The 21,552-nt window shown below is 36.1% G+C and overlaps 1 protein-coding gene across 2 annotated transcripts in view; it reads right to left on the minus strand.

The window, feature by feature from the left end:
• Window positions 1-21,552, minus strand: part of LOC149538775 (polyketide cyclase/dehydrase/lipid transporter) — a 249,549-nt gene that overhangs the window by 201,733 nt on the left and 26,264 nt on the right. For both annotated transcript variants that reach the window (XM_089800099.1, XM_089800098.1), the window contains exon 2: window positions 9,816-9,901. In XM_089800099.1, coding sequence (XP_089656225.1) covers window positions 9,816-9,901 — 86 coding nt within the window. The remainder of the gene's footprint in view (window positions 1-9,815; window positions 9,902-21,552) is intronic.

Raw genomic sequence — 21,552 nt, forward strand, 5'->3', positions numbered from 1 at the left:
TTAAAAATGGATTTTTTTGCAAATTTCTCCAAAAAAGTGATCTATCATGAAGCTTTCAAAAACGTTTTTGAGGTTAATGAATCCATTTTAGAAGCAAAAGAAATCATTGCCAACGAAAAACGTCTCCAATGGAACAAATCTCATACAAATCCATTGAGAAAATCTCAAATTATGATCAAAATTGGGCTTTTGGAGGGCAAGAGCATGTTATTCTTCAAAAACGGACCTTTGGAAGCTCAATGCATATGTTAAAAACATGTCTTTCTCCAAAATTGGACCTTTTTGGGTCACATACACATTTTAAAATATGCATCTCTTCAAAATCCCACTTTTTGGGTGCCATTAAATATTTTAAAACATAAGTAAAAAACGGACCTTTTGGAGGAGGAAGCATATTTTAAAATGCAACTCACGTTTTAGATGTTTAAACATAAAAACTTCACTTTTCATGCCATAACATCAAAAAGGTCCACTTATGATGAACTTTTGATGTAATGACATCAAAAAGGTCCACCAAAGCAAACTTTATATGCAGTGACATATAAAAAATCCACTTTTGATGGATTTTACATGTTATTGCATATAAAATGTCCACTTATGAAGACTTTAAGTGATTTAATTCACTTAAAATTATAAAAATGTTATAAAATGGGTCATAAACAACATTTATTTATCATATTATGAAATATAATATATGAACATCATTTTAAAGTAACATTTAAATAAACATTTGATTTTTAAAACCAAAAATTAAACTGAAACTATATAGTTATATAATTACTTTAAGTGAAAAATTAAAAAGTAACTCAACTTAAAATTATAACATAAAGTGCACTATAGTCACTTTAAGTTAAAAATTTAAAATTAAAGTAACTTAAAAATATAAGAGAAAGTGAATATAAGTTATATTTTCCAAAAGTGAATGTCAAATTGAAAATATAACATCATATTTTTAATTCGTGTTGTTGCACCTAAAATGGCCACTTTTGAGGCACTAAAACAGGCATAACTCTTGACTAACAACTCCAATTGACCTCTAGGTTAGACCGAATCGAAGGGAAAAATGAAAGGCATGACATGAGCAAAACAAAGGACTAAAAACAAGCAAACACAAACTCAAAAGCAAAGAACGGACGATGAAGGCTTTCAAAAATCAAGCAAAAGTTGGACAAAAAGAAAAACGAAAAAGACTTGACAAAGGCCTTTAGAAAAACAATTTGATATATGAATTGAAATGGATCAATCAATCAACATTAAACAATTAGATATCAAATTCAAACTTAGAGAAATGCGAAACTAGCTTGGAAAAGTTTTGTGATGTTACCAACATTTTGTGGTGACAAAATGCAAGACAACAGGAAGAATCCAGTCACATTTAAGCAACTCTTAGGAATTAGAAAATAATATAAATTCTCATATTCAAGGTGACAATCCCAATGCAAAATGCTTTCTTTTATAAACTTGAAGTGTGGAGAGATACAAACATCTTAGCAATGTAGGATAAAAGACTATTTCATCTTTGAGTCACGTCATTTTGTCATAAAGTGACTTTAAACAATAAAGTACTTATTTCAACTCAATCAAATAAAGTGACTTAACCTTAGAATTTCTCATTGAAAATCTCCTCAACTGAAACCAAAACTCCTGTGACAGGCTAGCATCCTAAATCACATATCGTTGGCCTATTCAGATGGAAAGATAGACCAACTAGGCACCATTATAGCTAGTGTGGAGAAGGGGACATCAATCCTCCCTTCTCGAGATTGCTTTCCGTCAAGCAATCTCAATGTCGAATGCTATAGGATTGACTCGCTTTCCCAAGTGGCATCCTCATAAGGTAAATCCTTCCAGGGAATCAAATATTCCTCGATGGCCCTGTTACACAGCTTCCTTTCTCTGATCTCTATCACCTCTATTGTGACTAATACAAACTTCCCTTCCTCATCAAGCAAAGCCAACTTAATGGAGGGTACTACATGCTAGCCAATCACTTTCTTGAGAAATGAAACGTGGAACACATTATGTATTATGCTGTCATCAGGTAAATCTAGCTCATAGGCGACCTCACCAACCCTCCTAGTAATAAAATAGGGGCCAAAAAATTTAGGCTGAAGCTTTTGCGACCCACTCTTCTTCAAGGAACTCTACCTGTATGGTTGGAGATGAAGATAGACCATGTCACCTAACACAAAACTCCGCTCAGTCCGCTGGTGATCGACGTACATCTTCTGCAAATTTTAGGTCTGTAGAATGGTCTCCCGAATTGATCTGAGGATGTCCTGCTAATCTTGTAACCAGTCCCCAACTAGTGGTGCCTCGTTATCTTGCAAAGCCATATCTACAAATGATAGAAGTTCGCTGCCATAGAGAGCTCAAAATGGAGACATATGGATAGACATGTGGTAGGAGTTGTAGCAATACTCCCCTAGGTATAACCACTTAACCCAAGCCCTCTATTGTCCTACTACAAAGCTCCGGAGATAACCTCCACCCATTTGTTTTCTATTGGGTCTGCCCATTCGTCTGGGGGTGGCAACTCGTGCTGTGTGTCAATTCCATACTGGCCAATCTGAATAGTCCCTGCCAAAAAGTGATAAAGAACTTGCTATCCCTGTCACTCACAATGGTGCGAGAAAGACCATGTAAACGAAAAACCTTCCAAAAAAATAAGTTAGCTACCTAAGATGCTAACCAATATGCTGCTATGGCAAAGAAGTGAGCGATTTTCGCTAATCTATCCACCACCAAAAAAATAGAATCCCTGCCCTGCACCCTAGGCAGCCCTGTAATAAAACCCATAGAAATACTCTCCCATTTCTGTGTTGGAACAGGGAGAGGGTGTAATAACCCGGCTGGAAACTCATGCTTTGACTTGTTCTGCTAACAAGTCTGACACTCTCTGATATGCTCGTGGACATCGTCCTTGAGGCCCTTCCATGAAAATCTTTTCCTGACCTGTCTACAGGTTTTGAAGAACCCTGGGTATCTTGTTGTTGGTGAATCATGTAGAGTTTCCATAATCTTACCTTTGAGTTTAGATCCTAGTACGAGGTAAATCCTATCCTTATAGAAAATCACATCATCTATTACCTTGTACCTGTTGCCTTAAAGTTGTTCGTTCATAATCTGACAAGCTTGAGTATTCTTAGAATACTCAATCAACAACTGAGACTCCCAATCTATTGATATCTCAGAAACAGCACAACATTCCACTACTGAAGGTCTCCAGGCAAGTGCATCAGCAACTACATTGTTTTTACCTTTGACATAATGTCAAAATCATAGGCCTAAATCTTGTTGACCCACTTTTGTTGTCTTTCATTAAGATCCCTTTGTTCTAAGAAGTGGCACAAACTATTGTGATCCGTCCTAACTATGAATTTGCCCCCCACTAGGTACTATCTGAACTTGGCTAAAGCATGCATAATTTGACCCATGTCCATGCTTCTATTTGACCCATGCCCATAATTGTGTCGAAACATAGTTTTCAAGGTAGTCCTCTAGCAACTTGTTTACAATCTCTTTCTGTCCGTTTGTCTGAGGATGGTAGCTAGTACTTGGCAACAATTCTGATCCTGCCAACCGAAACAATTCTGTCTAGAAAATATTAATAAATCGACCATCTCGATCACTAACAACATTTCAGGGTAACCTGTGTAGAAGAAAGACTTCTCTAAAAAATAATCCAGCTCCCTGTGCGGACTAGAAATCTAAAGAGATGGCAAAGAAGTGTGCATAATCCATCAGTCTATCAACTACCACAAAGATACAATCCTTTCTATTCACCTTGGGAAATCCAATAATGAAGTCCATCAAGATACTTTCCCACTTATGTTCCAGTATAGGCAAAGGTTGCAGTAACCCAACGAGTAGAGTATGTTTGGATTTGTTTTGCTGGCAGACCGCACACTCTCTTACATACTGCAATACGTCTCCTTTAAGACCTTTCCATGAAAACCTCTCCCTAAGTTGTCTATTAGTCTTGAGGAAACCTGGGTGTCCAGCCAAGGGTGAGGCATGTATCTCCTTCAAGATTTTCTGCTTAAGTTTGGATTCAAGCACCAAGTTTATCCGATTCTTATAGTAAATGATGTCATCCACCACTTTGTATTGATCATCCTGAGTGTTGTCGTCCATTAGCTCACAGGCAAATGCGTTTTTGGAATATTCCACCAATAAATGTGCTTTCAAGTCACCTGAAATTTGAGTCAATAAGCAATGGCGGGTTTCCTGGACAAGGCATCTGCCACCACATTGTTCTTCCCTTCACATATTCAATGTCAAAATTAAAAGCTTGAACCTTGCTTACCCATTTTTGTTGCCTCTCATTCAAGTCCTGTTACTTCAAAAAATATCTCAAGCTATTATGATCAGTACGAACAATAAACTTGGTGCCCACCAGATACTGTTGAAACTTGGTTAGTGCATGTACGATCGCTAACATCTCTTTGTCATAAATGGAATATAGACTCTCTGCTTGTGTATGCTTCTAACTCTCATAGTCTATGGGGTGTTTATCTTGCATCAGTACCACGTCAATGCCTTCTCTGGATGTGTCACACTCCAGAATCAATGGTTGAGTGAAATCAGGTAAGGCAAGTACTGGGCAAGTGCTCATTACTTCTTTCAACTTATCAAAAGTGAGTTGCGCCTTTTCATTCCACTTGAAAGAGCACTTTTTTGTCAGAGCTATTAAGGGTGTGCTGAGTTGAGAGAATCCTTTTACAAATCTCTAATAATAATTGCACAGTCCAAAAAACCCTCGCAACTCAAAGAGTTTTTTTTTTTTTTTTTTTTAAATTTGGGGGGGGGCGGGGGGGGGGGGGGGCAGGGGCGGTGGTCAATCAAGAAATCCCTGAATCTTCTCTTGATGAACCTGTACTCCATATTTACTGACAACATGCCCCAGGTACAATATTTTTGTCAACCCAAATTCACACATGGATTGTTGGCAAACAAGAACTAAGCCTTCATGATCCTTAGGACTTCATCTAGATGCTTCAAGTGTTCTTCCCACATCTTGCTATAAATAAGGATATCATCAAAGAATACCAGTAAATACTTATGCAATTGTTTGTGGCAGATGAGATTCATGCATGACTAGAACGTAGCAGGTGCATTTGTTAATCCGAAAGGCATGACTAGGAACTCATAGTGCCCGTAGTGACAACGAAAAAGTCGTCTTCTTCCCTCATACAAATCTGATGGTATCCGGAACGAAGATCTATTTTTGAAAAATAAACCGCACCATGTAATTCATCCAACAATTCATCGATCCTAGAAATAGGATATCTATTTTTTATTGTCTTTTTGTTCAACACACGGTAGTCCACACACATGCACATCATTCCATCCTTTTTTACCAATACTATTGAGGATGCAAAAGGGCTAGAACTGAGACGGATCCATCCTTTCTCAAGCAGTTCCTGAATCGTCTTATCGATCTCATCTTTGAATTTCTTGGGATGGCAGTAGGGTGTGGTTATGACTAGTTTGGCACCTACTTCCAATTTGATGGTATGCTCAAACCCACAATGGGGAGGTATGTCAAGAGGAATGTCTATAAAAACTTTATCGTGAGCACTCTAGATATTCTAAAGTTCATCATCCTAATGAGGTGTCCACTGTCCTTTCACGAGTTCTACCAAAACAAAATAGTGTGTAGCCCATGCAATGTCATCATGCCGAAAGATTGCTTTCATCCGCTGTACCGAAACTTCCTTCGGTTCCTCATTGGCCATTCCACGGAGGACCACCTTCTTCCCATCAACAACAAAAGTGAGGTCCATCCGTTTGAAACTCTAAGTGTATTCATCAAGTGTCTATTTACTGTATGCCCAGAATAACATTCCTATCATTTAGGTCCACTATAAAGAAATCCTCTGTCACATTGTGGTTAGCCATGGTGATACGTAATTGGGGAACAAGGTGTGTACAAGGCAAAAGGGTCCCTCCGGTGACCTTGACTTGGAATCTTGCGTGCGTCTCAATAGGTAGACCTCTTCATTTCACCCAAGAGGAGTTTATGAAGTTAATAGTGGCTCCGCTATCTAGCATCACCATGACTTTGTCCTTGAAGGTTTCCCCATACACAAAACACCGTACACCTTGGGGTCCCAACGAAGACGATGGTTCCTCCACACCGTACCAAAGTTGCAATTCTCTCAGTACAGTTCAAGCTAACCATTTTGGTGTCCTCATGGGGATGGTTGTCTTCGATAGGTAGATCATCCTGATCATCCTCATCATTGGATACGACTTCAATGTAGTGTATTTTTCCTTTACTGAGGCATCTATGCCCAGGTTCCCATGGTCTTTTGCAGTTGAAACATAATTTCTTTATTTGGAACTCTTGTCTTGTAGCTTTATCCAATGGCGGCTTCTTCGGCAAATGTTTATTATCTGTCTTTCAAAAATACCACTAGTTTGGAATGTGAGTAACCTCGACAAGATGATGTCGCTGATGATGCCATGCTCCGTGCCTTATTTATAGCCTCTGAAAGGGTGGTAGGATTGAACCCTTTTACCCAACCCTTTAGTGGTTCCATCAATCCATCCATGATGAGTACTATCTGTCTCCTTTCAGAAATGTTCATAACCATAACAGAGAGTTTCTGAAATTTTGTGATGTATTGGTCAACCGCTCCAATTTGCTTCAATTGTGCCAATTCATTGAAATTAAGCTCCTTTGCAATCAAAGCGATCTATCAATTTCTCAGTGAATTCCGCATAAGTTTTTATTTGGTCATGCCCCAGTGTGATGGGGCCATGATGCCACCATTCATGCGCCACTCCCTCCAAAAGTAGTGCTGCAAATTTGATTGCTTCTTCTTTTGGCATTGGATTAAGCTAGAAGTAAGTATCAGCCTTCATTACCCACACTTGAGCAAATATGGATCCAGATCTGTTAAATGGTGACAAATTTACCTTACTCAACTTTCTTCTGAAATCATTGTTAAAATATCCTCGATTTCCGCCTCTGGAATATCTCATTCTTAGTTCTGCTTAATCTCTGTAGGATATATCCTCCTCCAAATTTACATTCTTTCAGTCTTCTCCCAACTGTCCTTGAGCTTCCTCAAAGGTTGTTTGTTGCAGTACCTCCTTTCGTAGAGGGAAAGATGGCATGGAAGATCAAAAGCGTGTTGGATGAGAATTTGCCTTGCCCGACGCCAAGTCCGTGCTATGACCATTTTGTTCACCGGATATTTTATTGTCTGTCGATTTCTTGAGTTTCTTCCATAAGCCGTTGAGTGTCATTGATCTTTGCCTGATTCTTCGATAAATCTCTTAGTAACGCCAAGAGTTTAGTAGTAGTGGGTTCTTATTCCTACCATTCTATCAAATGAATGGGATCTTCTTCAATTCTAGCTATAAACTCTCATTCATTGTGCACAGGCTGACAGGATAATTAGCTCTCATACCACTGTAATATTTCATTCCCCTATGTCTGCTCTAACACAATCTCTCTCCCATCTATCATGGTCAATGGCAACCGATGGAGCAATTGGGGAAGTTGTACAATCTAGTAGGGAAGTAGTACAGCTAGAATAGGATGACGTACAGTGGCTATGGGGGATGTACGGATGGAAGAATGGTCATACGAGGATGTTGTGCGGTGTCTAATGGAGGGTGTACGGGTGGGAGAATGGTCGTATGGGGATGTCATACGGTGTATTCGAGGTGGTCATACGGTAGGGCCTAGGGAGGTCGTACGGTTGGTGCAGAGAGTCGTACGATGACTATCGAGAAGCTACGCAAAGACTGGAGGTTGTATGGTGGCTATGGGAGGAGCTACACAACAATCTGGAGGTTGTACAGTGGCTAAGGAGAAAGCATACGGTGATGGATTGAAGCCAGAGGTAGATGAATATGCACTTTCCTAAACATAGACAATGTTAGATGTTAAAGTAACCCGAACACGATATATTCCAGGAATTGTATAACTTGTAAATAATAAAGATTCTCTGATTTGCCAAATCCGAGCTAGGAAATACAGTGATGGAATAGGGTGAGGATTGAGTCCCACGAAAACCACAAGAGCCAGATAGGGAAGATCTTTCACTTCCAAAATGGCAAACAATCCAAAACTCCAACAAGAATTCAAAGTACAAATAAATTAATCAAATCGCATAACAACTACTACCTATATGTTGTGCTTAAATACTTGTCGGGAAAACCTTTCCAAGGGTGTACAAAGATAGCCAACGGCCCTACCTACGGAAACAATTTTTAAAAAGGGTCCAACATATACTAAATCAATTGGCCCATTAACAAAGGTTTGATTAATTATTTATTTTATGACAGGAACATTACAACCACAATGCTGCTCCAACTTGAGTAATCTTCTCTGTTTACAATCTATCATTTACAGTAATAATTGATCAATACAATATGAGTTGTCAATATATTAATCTTCAATCAGTATGCCCACATTATACTCAAACAACATGTCAACTTCCATTTACAGCCATGATTGTTTCTTATCAAACTTGAATAGTGACTCTCAATCGAGACTTATTTATCATATATATGTATCTAGACACTCATGTATGAACTTTTGGTATGTTCTTCGACATGATTTGGTATATATAACTCGGTAAACAGAACATTCCATGCTTGAATGACTCAGTTGCACCATGATATGGCATCCAAGAATGTCGAATATGGTCTATAGGTGTATATGTCAAGAAACTGTAATGTCATGTTCAAACTGAAACTGTTTTTTTTGATACCTAACTCCCCTCCCCTTAAAATACACAAATTTCTGACCTTATGATCTCCCATGCTAAAGAAGAGGCATTTTGTATGGGATGTATTTTGTGACCCTTCATAATCATTACTATACACTCCTTATCAATAGTAATATATTATATTTTTATATTAATAATATATTATATTATACTATATTATTATATTAATAAACATTTTATATTATATGATATTTTTTTATTTGTTTGTTTATTATTATGATTTACTACTCAATCATATTTTAGAGGGGAATATTATGATTTAAACCTCAACCAAAACAAATGAGCAAGGCTACTTCGAGCAATTTGAAAATTCCCTTCTTGCATAGTTTAAATGTATAAATTATAGTTCTCCTCCCACTTCACAACCATGGAAAAAGGTGCAATGCTTCTACTTCCAAAAATTAAGTAATATTAAGAAAACTGTGTAAATTCCCAAACTACAATCTTTTTATTTGTCAGTTTCACAAGGAACAAGCATGAAACCATAACACTTCTCTATTACCTAGACCTTAATGTGGGCAAGATGACAGCACACAGTGAAAGTGTTAGAATGATATTGTAACAAAGCGCTTGCTGGGAACAAGCCACACGACTCAAATGGCAACTATTACAAAACCCAAGAGTAAATATAAGCCTCATCTAGTGGCAAGCCATCCAAAAAAATTACAAATACTAAATCTAGAAAAAAGCCACATATATTACTATTACAAATAACTATGATGCAAATGAAACTGACTTTTCATGTCATGGTGACATGGCCCCACAGGTACAATACTAAAATCAACAATAGTACTAATACATTTGCAGTAAAAAGCACATAAAATTACAATGAAAAAGTATTATTTCAATGATATGCAATACTAAATATGGATGTTTAACTTATATTAAACATGATTATGTCGATGATGAAGCTTAATATAGTTTATCGATCATATTTTTTTTTTTCTATTGAAAAGTTAAACTGTCATTATTGCCAATATAGATAATTTAATGTTCAAAAACATCAAAAGAAGCAGATATTTCTCATTTTCTTCAACATCATGCTAAGAGTATGGTGCTTACCTTGGACCAAGTCTCAAACACCACTTTCCTTCATACTGCTTGAAGTCTCCTTCAACCATAGAAAAGTGTAATTCTTTCCCATTTTCCTACATGGTACAACACCTATCAAAACATGCCATTTCAAATATCACTTCTTAGACAGTACGGTAACATAAAAAAATAAATGCATAAAAAGGAGAAAGGAATGAATTATGATAGTGTGCACAATAAACAAGTGGAAACATCTTATTCTCATCTAGATCCCAATCTCTTATCCAAATGGACCCATCTATCCATGTTAGTAAATAAGAACAAAGCTATGGGAAATCAATGACTAGATGACATTGTAACAATATATTATAGAAATTCTGATCCAAGAGTCTTTTGATGAAAAAGGGATAACTAGAAGATAATACTTCCAAATGTGAGTAGAACACAAACTCAATCCTATTCAGATACAAATATCCTGGGACCCAACTCATTGCACCAACTCAAGTTCTATTGACTAGAACTTAAAAACAAATAGAGAAAGGACACAAGAACTTACTTGAGGGGAGAGGTATTTTAACTGGACACAAACACATAAAATTCATTACATAACCTGGTTAAAAGGATTACTTTAGTTTGAACTTAAACTAGCCTGCTAAACCAAGATACCAAAACAAGAGATAAAAATTAGGAGTTGAACTAGGTTTATATAATGCAAAAGTCAAATGAATATGACTTTAAAAACACCAAGAAAACACACAACCTGTTAACAAAACCACAGTTGCAAAGAAATGGGACAAGCTAGAAAAAAGGGGACCTTAATTTCTCTAAAATTCAACATCGTTCCAGCTATACAAGTGATTTGAGATATTTTATTATGGCTCATGAAGTTCATGTGATGACTCTCAAGTCATATTCATCAATTTGTTCCTTTCCCCGTATATGTCTTCATATTGGTTGCTTTGATCAAAGTTCCATATTATGTTTCCATAGAAATCCTGTTTGTTAAAATTTGTGTGAATATCAGTATTTGCCTTGGTTTATGCCTTCAATTATATTTGTTCATAGTATTGTTAATGATGATTGCCTTCCCTTAGTGTTTTGTTTCCTTTTTCTGACAGATCAGTTACTGACCTTTTCATGGATCTATGGATTGGCTTGGCAGGTTAAAACTCCATCTCTTGATGCACCACAAAAATACAAATTAGCAACTTAAATGTATCCAACATCAAATTTTTCTATAGAGTGATGACATGTGTGCTCATGATTGGGCCTTTGGTGCAATTAATTCTCAAGAAGAAATACAACTCACAAAGTGGAGAAGTTAATCCTTTCCTTGAAGGCAAAAGCATGTTGACCATATCCTTCTCACAAATGACATGGCAAGATTTGGTTGATTTTTGGTAGATTGATGGATAGTTGACCATATCCATTTGAAAGCAAGATCAAGTAATAATGATGTACCCAAATGGCACACTCTTCTCAATATTTGTATATCAAAAAATGAGAGCATCCACTTTTAATCATCTATAGATTTGTTGGAGATGTTGACCTTAGGGGTAATTAATATAGACTAACAATCTTGATCGCAGCTTAAAGGATGGAATAATGTACGCAAGTATCAATGATGAAGGTATGTTTCATTTATAATGTAGCTACATGTTGTGTTTGTCCTGCATTTTGTCATTACAAAATGTAGGTAACTGTACGAAACTTTTCCAATTAAGTTTCACATCTCTCTAAGATAATTCACTATTTAATTAACCATTGCCAATTCGCATAGTGAATCCTTTTACTGAAGGCTCTCATCATGTCCTTTTTGTTTTTTCACTTTATTAGTCGATGCTTGATTTTTCAGGCCTTCAAAGTCTCTTTCTGCATTTTTGAGTGTTAGTTTGGATTGTTTTAGTTTTTTTGTTTCATTCAATCTTTTGCTTTTGGTTTTCTCTTCGATTTGGTATATCTTAGGGCTTGATTGGACTTGTTGGTAAAAAGATATGACCATTTAAGTGCCTAAAAAGTGGACTCTCCAAGCTCAACTGAAATATTTTTAAAATAGATGTTATATTCTAATGTTGAGTTGTACTTTTTGAAAAATATAACTTAAATGTACTTTGTGTAACGTTTTTAAGTTACTTTATCACTTAAAGTCATTATAGTGCACTTTATGTTATATTTTGACGTTGAGTTGCTTTTTGATTTTTCGCTTAAGTGACTATAGTGCACTATATAGTGTAATTTAATGTTGAGATTTGGTTTAATGTTCTGTTAAAGCATTTAAGTAAAATGTTACTTTTTGAAAATATTTACACATAATATGTAAGCTATAGATAGTGTAAATATTCTATTTGACTCCTTTAAGTAACATTTGCTCAATTATCAATAAGACTTGTGCTAAATAGAAAATTTAAGTTATACAACTCAGTAACATGTCTTTTTTAAATATGTCACGTGCAATGCATCTAGAGAATGCGATTTTCATCTTGCATGTAGATGCAAATGACCAAAATATGAAAATGCATCTCTAGAGTGTGATTTTGGCTTGTCCAACTCAAATGCATGATAAGTCAAGACATTTTAAAACATGCAATCACATTTCTGGAGTGCAATTTGCATGTAAAGGCAAAAATATGATATGCAATCACCTCTCTAGAGTGTGATTTGCTCTTTAATGTGAAATGTTTGACTTAGGCAAATGAAAACACATATTTTTAAACATGCAAAAGGCTTTCTAGAGTGTGATTTGCATGACAAACACCTTTTCCAACCTAGACATCCCATGTTATGAGCCTCCAAGAGTGTGAGTTGCACTATAATGTCACTTTGCATATGCATTTGCTTCATGCATTTCATCGTGGAAAGTCTGATTATGCTCATAAGAAGAAAATGTTGAAGTAGGAAGGAAAAATAAACATGTCATTACATCCCAAGAGTTCGATTTTCTATTCAAATCATGCATTTCTCTAAAACGTTACATGTAATGGCATCTCTAGAGGGCGATTTGCACTAAAAGTCACAAATGCAAGCATTTTTAACATATGTTTGCATCTATAGGGTGGGTTTTGGCTTTTGAGTGCATTTAAATGCATCTATAGTCCATGTTTTTCCTCTTTGATGCCAAAAACATCTCATGCGTTTGGCTTTCTAGGGCACAATTTGTACCAAAAATGCCCAATACAAGCAAATCCATCAAAAATATTTGCATGTAAATGACTTTGACAACCACATTTTGCATCTTGAAGCAAAAATGCCCATGCTATTGGGCCTTCTAAGTCAGATTTACATCAAAATCGATTGAAGGAAGAAGGTTGCAATAACATCTTGCTCATACATGCACATGTGTTTGTCCTTGGAGACCACGATGTGCATTAAAACTTTGAATTTTTCAAAGGCTCTTGGTTGTTGCATGCATTTGCACTTGGGAAAACAAGATTTTGGAGAAGACGTGTTCATCCAAACTTCTCTTTCCTCCATTTTTGGTTCATCGATCTCCAATGAAGTTTAAGGATTCAACCTTGTTTGCATTTCTTACTTGTTTTGCTAAAGTATTGCATTCTTTGGCTCATTTTTGTTCATTTGTTCAAATGCAGCCCTAGTTTCTTTCATTTAGTTTTTAAATAAGTTTGAAATCTTCATGTTGTTCCAAATGCAAAAGTCTTCCAACTCCAAAAATGAAATTGCATGTAAAGATTAGTTTTGAAGTTTGTCAACTTTGAGTCAAAAGCAAGAGATAAGTTTTTGTTTTGTTTCTAGTTTTTCATTCTTGTTTGTTGCTTGTTTTTAATTTGTTTTTGGAGAAAATTTGAAGATTTACACCCAAGAATGTAAGTACATCTCCATGTATCCACCTCCCATATTTCATCCATTTTCCAAACTCATTCATTTTTCACTTTCCCATACATGTAATCACACTCTCTGAACCCGATTACATGTTTTACATCATGTAAAATGAGGAGTTTTTACCACATGCAATGACATCTAGAGAACCTGATTCGGTGAAAACTCACATTTTAAAGCACCCAAACTCTCATCTTGCACATACCCAAATGCTTCCAACTTGCATTCTTGACCTTTCCCAAAAAATGACCTATTTTTGGCCACATGTATTCCATCATCCTAAACCTGATTTTGGCCATTTTTGCCCAAAATACAAGCTGTTCCATTCATTCTCATCCTTCGAACATGTTCAATAAGTATCTAATCCATGCTTCAAACACCCATCTCTCATGGATCCTCATTGTAACTCAAATCCTAAAGTTCTCAAGGATCTGATCTCATTGGAAAATGTTTTCATCTTCATGTTATGATGCACTCTTCAAGATATGTAAGAATTTCATCAAAGAATAGAGACATCCCATCAAGAAGACGTGCTTTGAATCCAAGGAAGCAATAATTCATGCTCTCCACTTTCCCAATAGCTGGCCTAGAACCTAAGTTTGAATGGGAATGTGCCAAAGAAATTTGATTTGCAAAAAAAAAAAAAAAAATCATTTGAAGATGTTGATGGGAAAGTTGTTCTGAGTCTACATCTAGACATCATTTAGAAGGTTTTTGAAAGTGTCAGAAACTCCATAATGTATGAATCTGACAAAGAAGAATTCAAAACTGTGGAATGGGGAAAAACTTGATTACATCAAGTTTTCAAATAATAAATGCCAATTCATCAAAGAGAGTGTAATAGTGCAGAATACAAGGACTTCCAATCCGGTGATCATCCATGTTTTCGTCACCAAATACAAAGGCTTTTGCTGAAAATCTACAAAATTGATTCACCAGTCTCAATGTTTTATTCATATTGTTGTAGTTGCAAAAGATGAATTGTATGTAACCAAATTGCATGTACTTCGATTGCATGTCCCCATGACATGTAATCCAATAATTTTTCTCACCTAGTTTGACTATGTCAAAGTGGTTGAGTTCCTCCCACTTTTTTCTCCTTCTTTCACTCACTTCTTTTCCCTATATGAGGAGTGCCCCCCTGTCATGACCCCAAGAAAATAAGGCAAATCTTTGTAAATAGAACAAGCATTTCAATAAATAATCATTATTAATATCTGCATTGAAATTCATTGTTAATATCTATATTTATTGAAATTCATTATTAATATCTATATTTATTAATTTCAATAAATAATCATTCATATTTGTAATTGAAATTCATTATTAATATCTATATTTATTTATTGAAATTCATTATTAATATCTATATTTATTATATATATAAAATCAAATAACAAACATTATTAATACTTTGAAACAATATAAATTAATAAAGGAATAAATACTAATATTATTACTGACCCTTTATAAACATAATCCATGCAAACATAACCCGACAATTAAACATCTAAAATGATCAAATCCTATGCAAACCAAACGACACAACTAGTAAAGAACAATACATATATCGAGCCAAGCAAAGGGAGAAGGGAGGGATCAAAGGAAGGAGAAAAGGAGAAGCAGTGGCAAAGGTATTAAGCATTAAACAGAAGAGGTCCTCAACGCAGGAGGGCAAGCACACAACAAGCACATTAGAGATTTATGGCAATAAATTGCACCTATGAAACGTCTTTCATGCAAGACTTAAGATGCCACAAGGGAGCCAAGGACAAAGCGTAACCAAGTACATCAGATACCATCTGAAACTAACAAGCAAGAGCAAGTAACAGGTGAGAAATTGAATCCCATGGGAAGTCCAAGAAAAAAAATCGCTCAGGACAAGAAGGGCAGGAACCGCAAGTAGAGGGGTAACAAGAGTCCACAACTGTTCACCGAGATTCATAGCATTATCAAGCCCACACAAAACAACATCAAAACCGAAAAGGAAGGCAAGGTAACAATCCTTGAAAATCAGTAATGATTAAAGAACGAGGTGAATCTACTTTTGTTAGATCACCAAGCTTAGAAGGGAAATTCTCTCTCCTAAGAAGAATGGATGCCTTGATCAAGCATCCATAAGGCTTATTGAGAGGATTGTAAAATGAAGACACTTAATGGAGAGTTGTTCCCATTTCAGAAGCCCCAGGAAGCTCTCCCCCAGGAGCTAAGTGTCTGATTGCAAACTCTCATTAAGAAAGATATATTAATTTATGAAATAGAATCTATATTTGAAAAACTTACTAAGAATAATATGTTATAATTATCCTTATGAGTATTGAGAATTAATACAATTGCAAGTTGTCAGCCTAGAAATTCGGAAACCAAGAACCAAGGACACTACAGTGGTATCAAAGCATCGATCCTGCCATCCTCAGGGAAACGCATGCAAACCTATGAAAGAAGAACTAGGAAAATGACCATAAATGAAATGACCAATGAATTAAGAGCTTTTATGGAACAAACCAATCAAACCCTCATGAGTCAAAACAAGAGCTTGGATCAATCCAACCAGGCACTTCTAAAAGCCTTGCAAAATATGAGAAATTCCATTAATAAACTCAAAAATAATCCCTCCCACGAGAGAGATGGAAGTTCAAACAAACCAGCCATGAACGAGTCATCATCATCTAGAATTCCAAGGCCCCCATTCTTACCCAAAGAAGAAGTATAAATAGAAGAGGAAGGAATAAACCAACCCATCAATAACACCGTAGAAAATGCAAGAGCCTATGAAAACCTTGAGCCCGAAATTAGGGAACTCATAACATTTGCAGAATTTTGCGAAAGGCAAAAACACGAGGCCCCTAAAGGAACCAGAAGGCAACTTAACAAAGAGCTTAAACATAAAGTGAATAAAGTAATGCTTCCCAATTTTGATGGATCAAAAAAAAAAAACAGCCCATGCATGGCTCCAAAAGCTAAACACTTATTTTACCTTTAGCCCAATGAAGGTAGAAGATGCACTTCAATTTGCTATACTCCACTTAAAGGGAATAGCGCATGAGTGGTGGCACAATGGGCTTCTCTCATTAGGCCATCAGAACATAATTTCTTACCAAGAGTTTTCTCAAAAGATTACCAAACGATTTGATCAAATCGAACTAGAATAGTACTTCAAAGAATTAGCCCATTTAAAACAACACGGAACCGTAGATGAATTTTCTAATGAGTTCCAAAAACTGTCGGTCATGGTCCCTGACTTATCCCAAAGAAGGCTTACATACTTATTTGTTGAAGGTCTAAAGGACTATCAAAAATATAGTTAACCCCTTAGAGCCTCAAACGATAGAAGAAGCCATCCAGAAGGCTAGGAAAGTAGAATCTAACGTATCAAACGAAAGATTTAGAACTTACCCCTCTAAAAATCCAAATAAAAAAGATTGAACAAAGAAGGAAAGTAAAGCATGTTACTATTGCAAAGAACAATGGAACCCAGGACATCGATGTCAAGGTAAAGAAACAATGAAAAATAGAGATGAATTATCTAAGAAAGAGTTGTGTTTTAAGTGCAAAGAACCATGGGCTCGTGATCACCAATGTAAGAGGGGACAACTTCATAGAATGGAAGAAATAAATCAGGATGAGACATCAAACAAAAGAATTAAGGTGGATGAGAAGGAATTTGGGACACTAGTCGTAGTCACCCAGAAGAGTGGAAAGAGACCTTTTTGGGTAAAAGGAACATTGAAGGGACAGAAGGTGATTGCATTAATAGATTCTAGAGCCTCTCACAACTTCATCAACAAGGATCTAGTAATTAGAAGGTTAAAGACACAAAAATTTAAAGGCTTCAAGGTGATAATGGGCAATGGCACCCTTGATCAATGCATGGAAATCATTCCCCAACTGGAAGTTTCCCTGAATAACTACACCATAAAAGCAGATTTTTTTGTTGTGAAACTACAAAATGACATCATCCTTGGGATGCCTTGGATTGACTCCTTAGGGCGTTTCACTATTGATAACCCCAATTTGGAAGTATGTTTCAAACATGAAGGAAAAGATATAACATTAAAAGGACTACCTAATGGATCACCCAAAGTAGTATCTTGCAATAGAATAGAACACATCCTTAGACATGATCAAGGAGAGTGGTTAGCCGAATGTATGATTCTTGACAAATCACTCATTAATGAGCCAATAATACATACCGGTATACATCCCATCCTGAAGAAACACAAGAGGAATTTTGAAGACATTCCCCTAGGTTTACCACCTAAAAGGAGCCTTGAGCATGCCATAGAATTAGAGGAAGGGGCAAAACCTGTCATAACCACCCCTTACAGACACCCCCATAAATACAAAGAGAAAATTGAAAAAGCAATTAAAGAACTATTGGAAATGGGACATATTCAACCTAGCAGCAGTCCATTCGCCTCTTCAGTAGTACTCGTCAAAAAGAAAGATGGAACCATGAGAATGTGCATTGGTTATAGAGCCTTAAACAAAAAAACTATCAAGAACAGATATCCAATCCCCAAGATAGACGAATTGATGGATGAATTACATGGTGCGCAATATTTTTCAAAAATTGATCTAAGGTCTGGATATCACAAAATTAGAATGAGAAAGGAAGATGTCCCAAAAATAGCATTTAGATGTCACTATGGACACTTTGAATTTCTAGTACTCTCTTTTGGCCTTACAAATGCTCCAACTACATTCCAATCATGTATGAACCATATTTTTAGGCTGCAATTAAGGAGGTTTCTCCTCATATTTTTTGATGACATACTCATTTATAGTAAAACCTGGGAAGAACATTTGCAACATATTGAAGAAGTCCTAAGTATTCTAGAAATGGAGTCATTATATGCCAAGATCTTGAAATGTGAATTTGGGCTAAACAAAATCCTTTACTTGGGACATAAGATTAATGCAAAAGGAGTAAGCGTAGATGAAGAAAAGATCAAAGCCATTAGAGAATGGCCAAAGCCAAGAACTCTAACACAACTTCGAGGATTTGTTGGGTTATGCAATTACTATAGACAATTTGTAAAAGGCTTCTCTAGGATTGCGGCCCCCCTTACATACTTAACTAAGAAAGGAGCTTTCTCATGGAACGAGAAGGCTCAACAAGCATTTGAGCAATTAAAAGAAACAATGAGTTCATGTCCTGTTCTGATTTTACAATGCCTTTTGAACTACAATGTGATGCATCAATGGAAGGGATTGGGGTAGTTCTCATGCAAAGGAAACACCCCATAGCTTTTGAAAGCCGCAAAATCACAAAAGCAGAAAAACACTATTCCATATATGATAAAGAAATGCTAGCCATAATGCATGCTTTAGCTAAATTTCGACAATATCTAGTCCGCGGGAAATTCATTGTTAAAACTGATCATAACAGCTTATGCTTCTTCCTAAACCATAAACATCTTAATGATCGAATGGGTGAGTAGAATTCAAGCATATGATTTTGATATCAAAAATGTTAAATGGGTGAACAATGGAGTCACTGATGCTCTATCTCGACGCCCCCACCTCAATATGGTTACCAGTATTTCAGGAAATTGTTAGAAAGATATCATTGCTGAGTATGCAGGAAATCCAGAAGCTAAGGAAATATTAGAAGGAAAAATCCCAATGAAGACTTCAAAACCCAAGATGACATTATATTTTATAAAGGAAGAATATTCCTAATTCTGCAATCAAAGGTTAAAAATATTGTTTTACAAGAGTTTCATGATAATCCCTTGTCCATCCATCCAAGGTATTTCAAAACATATAAACAAATAAGGGAGAAATTCTTGTGGACATGTCTAAAAAAGGATGTCCAGAAATATGTACAAGAATGCATGATCTGTCAGCAAAATAAGGTAGAACACACACACTCTGCAAGTTTACTACAACCATTACCCATTCCTAATCAAAAATGGGAAAGCATTTTGATGGATTCATAACCGGCTTAACCAAATTTCAAGGGAAGAATAGTATTAATTAGTAGTGGATAGACTCACCAAATATGCCCATTTCTTGCCCATCAGTACCGAGTCATTGGCACATCAGATAGATCAACTATTTTTCGGAGAAGTATTCAGACTCCATGGACTTCCCCAAAACATAATCAGTGATCGAGACAACAAATTCATCAGTCAGTTCTGGCAAGAGCTATTCAAACTAGCAAGGACCAATTTAACCCCCAGCACAAGTTACCAACCACAGATAGATGGACAAACGGAAATTGTAAGTAAGTGGTTAGAAGGATATTTGAAGAATTATGTAATAGGACAGCAGAAAGCATGGATCAGATGGCTACACTTAGGTGAATTTTGCTATAATACAATCCACCACATGTCCATTGGAATGACCCCCTTCAAAGTTCTATATGGGTATGAGGCACTCACATTTGCGAACCTAATAAGGGAGCAGGGTACCAAGCGCACAGGACTTCGTTCAACAAAGCACAAATATCTTGAAAACTCTCAAAGAAATTCTACAACAGGCCAAAATCAAAAAAGATCTATGTTGATAGGAAGTGCATTGAAAGAACATTTGAAATCGGAGATTTTGTGTTTCTAAGACTACAACCATACAAGCAAACTTCAATTAAGAAAAATGGAGTCGAGAAGTTAAAAACGATTTTATGGACCATATCAGATAATCAGGAAACTTGGAAATGTAGCATATGAACTCCAACTACCCGAGGGTAGCAGAATCCATAATATATTTCATGTCTCGAGGCTTAAAAAGGTATTGGGGAGATTGATAGAACCTCGTACAGAATTACCACCGTTGGATGACGAAGGCCATCTTGTTCTAGAAGCTGAGATTATTCTAGACACATGGAAGAGGAAGTTGAGAAATCGAACTATCACCAAGTATTTGATCCAATGGGAAAATTTACCTAAAGAAGATGCCACTTGGGAAAGAGAAGAGAGTATTAAATTGCTTGAGGACAAGCAAAATTAAGCGGAGGGGACTATCGTGACCCCAAGAAAATAAGGCAAATATTTGTAAATAAAACAAGCATTTCAATAAATAATCATTATTAATATTTGTATTGAAATTCATTGTTAATATCTATATTTATTAAAATTCATTATTAATATCTATATTTATTAATTTCAATAGATAATCATTATGCATATCTGTAATTGAAATTCATTATTAATATCTACATTTATTTATTGAAATTCATTATTAATATCTATATTTATTATATATATAAATTCAAATAACAAACATATGAATACTTTGAAACAATATAAATTAATAAAGGAATAAATACTAATATTATTACTGACCCTTTATCAACGTAATCCATGCAAACATAACCCGACACTTAAACATCTAAAATGATCAAATCCTATGCAAACCAAACGACGCGACTAGTAAAGAACAATACACATATCAAGCCAAGCAAAGGGAGAAGGGAGGGATCAAAGGAAGGAGAAAAGGAGAAGCAACGGCAAAGCTATTAAGCATTAAACAGAAGAGGTCCTCAACGTAGGAGGGCGAGCACACAGCAAGCACAATAGAGATTTACAACAATAAACTACACCCGTGAAATGTCTTTCACGCAAGACTTAAGACGCCACAAGGGAGCCAAGGACAAAGCATAACCAAGTACATCAGATACCATCTAAAACTAACGAGCAAGAGCAAGTAACAAGTGAGAAATTGAATCCCGTGGGAAGTCCAAGCAAAACAATCACTCAAGACCAGAAGGGCAGGAATTGTAGGTAGACGGGTAACAAGAGTCCACAACTGTGCACCAAGATTCATAGCATTATAAAGCCCACACAAAACAACATCAAAACCAAAAAGGAAGGCAAGGTAACAGTCCTTGAAAATCAGTAATGATTGAAGAATAAGGTGAATCTACTTTTGTTAGATCACCAAGCTTAGGAGGGGAATTCTCTCTCCTAAGAAGGATGGATGCCTTGAT

The sequence above is a fragment of the Cupressus sempervirens genome, chromosome 9 (assembly GCF_028749045.1).
Source record: "Cupressus sempervirens isolate cs-2001-9-10 chromosome 9, ASM2874904v1, whole genome shotgun sequence".
NCBI lineage: Eukaryota > Viridiplantae > Streptophyta > Pinopsida > Cupressales > Cupressaceae > Cupressus > Cupressus sempervirens.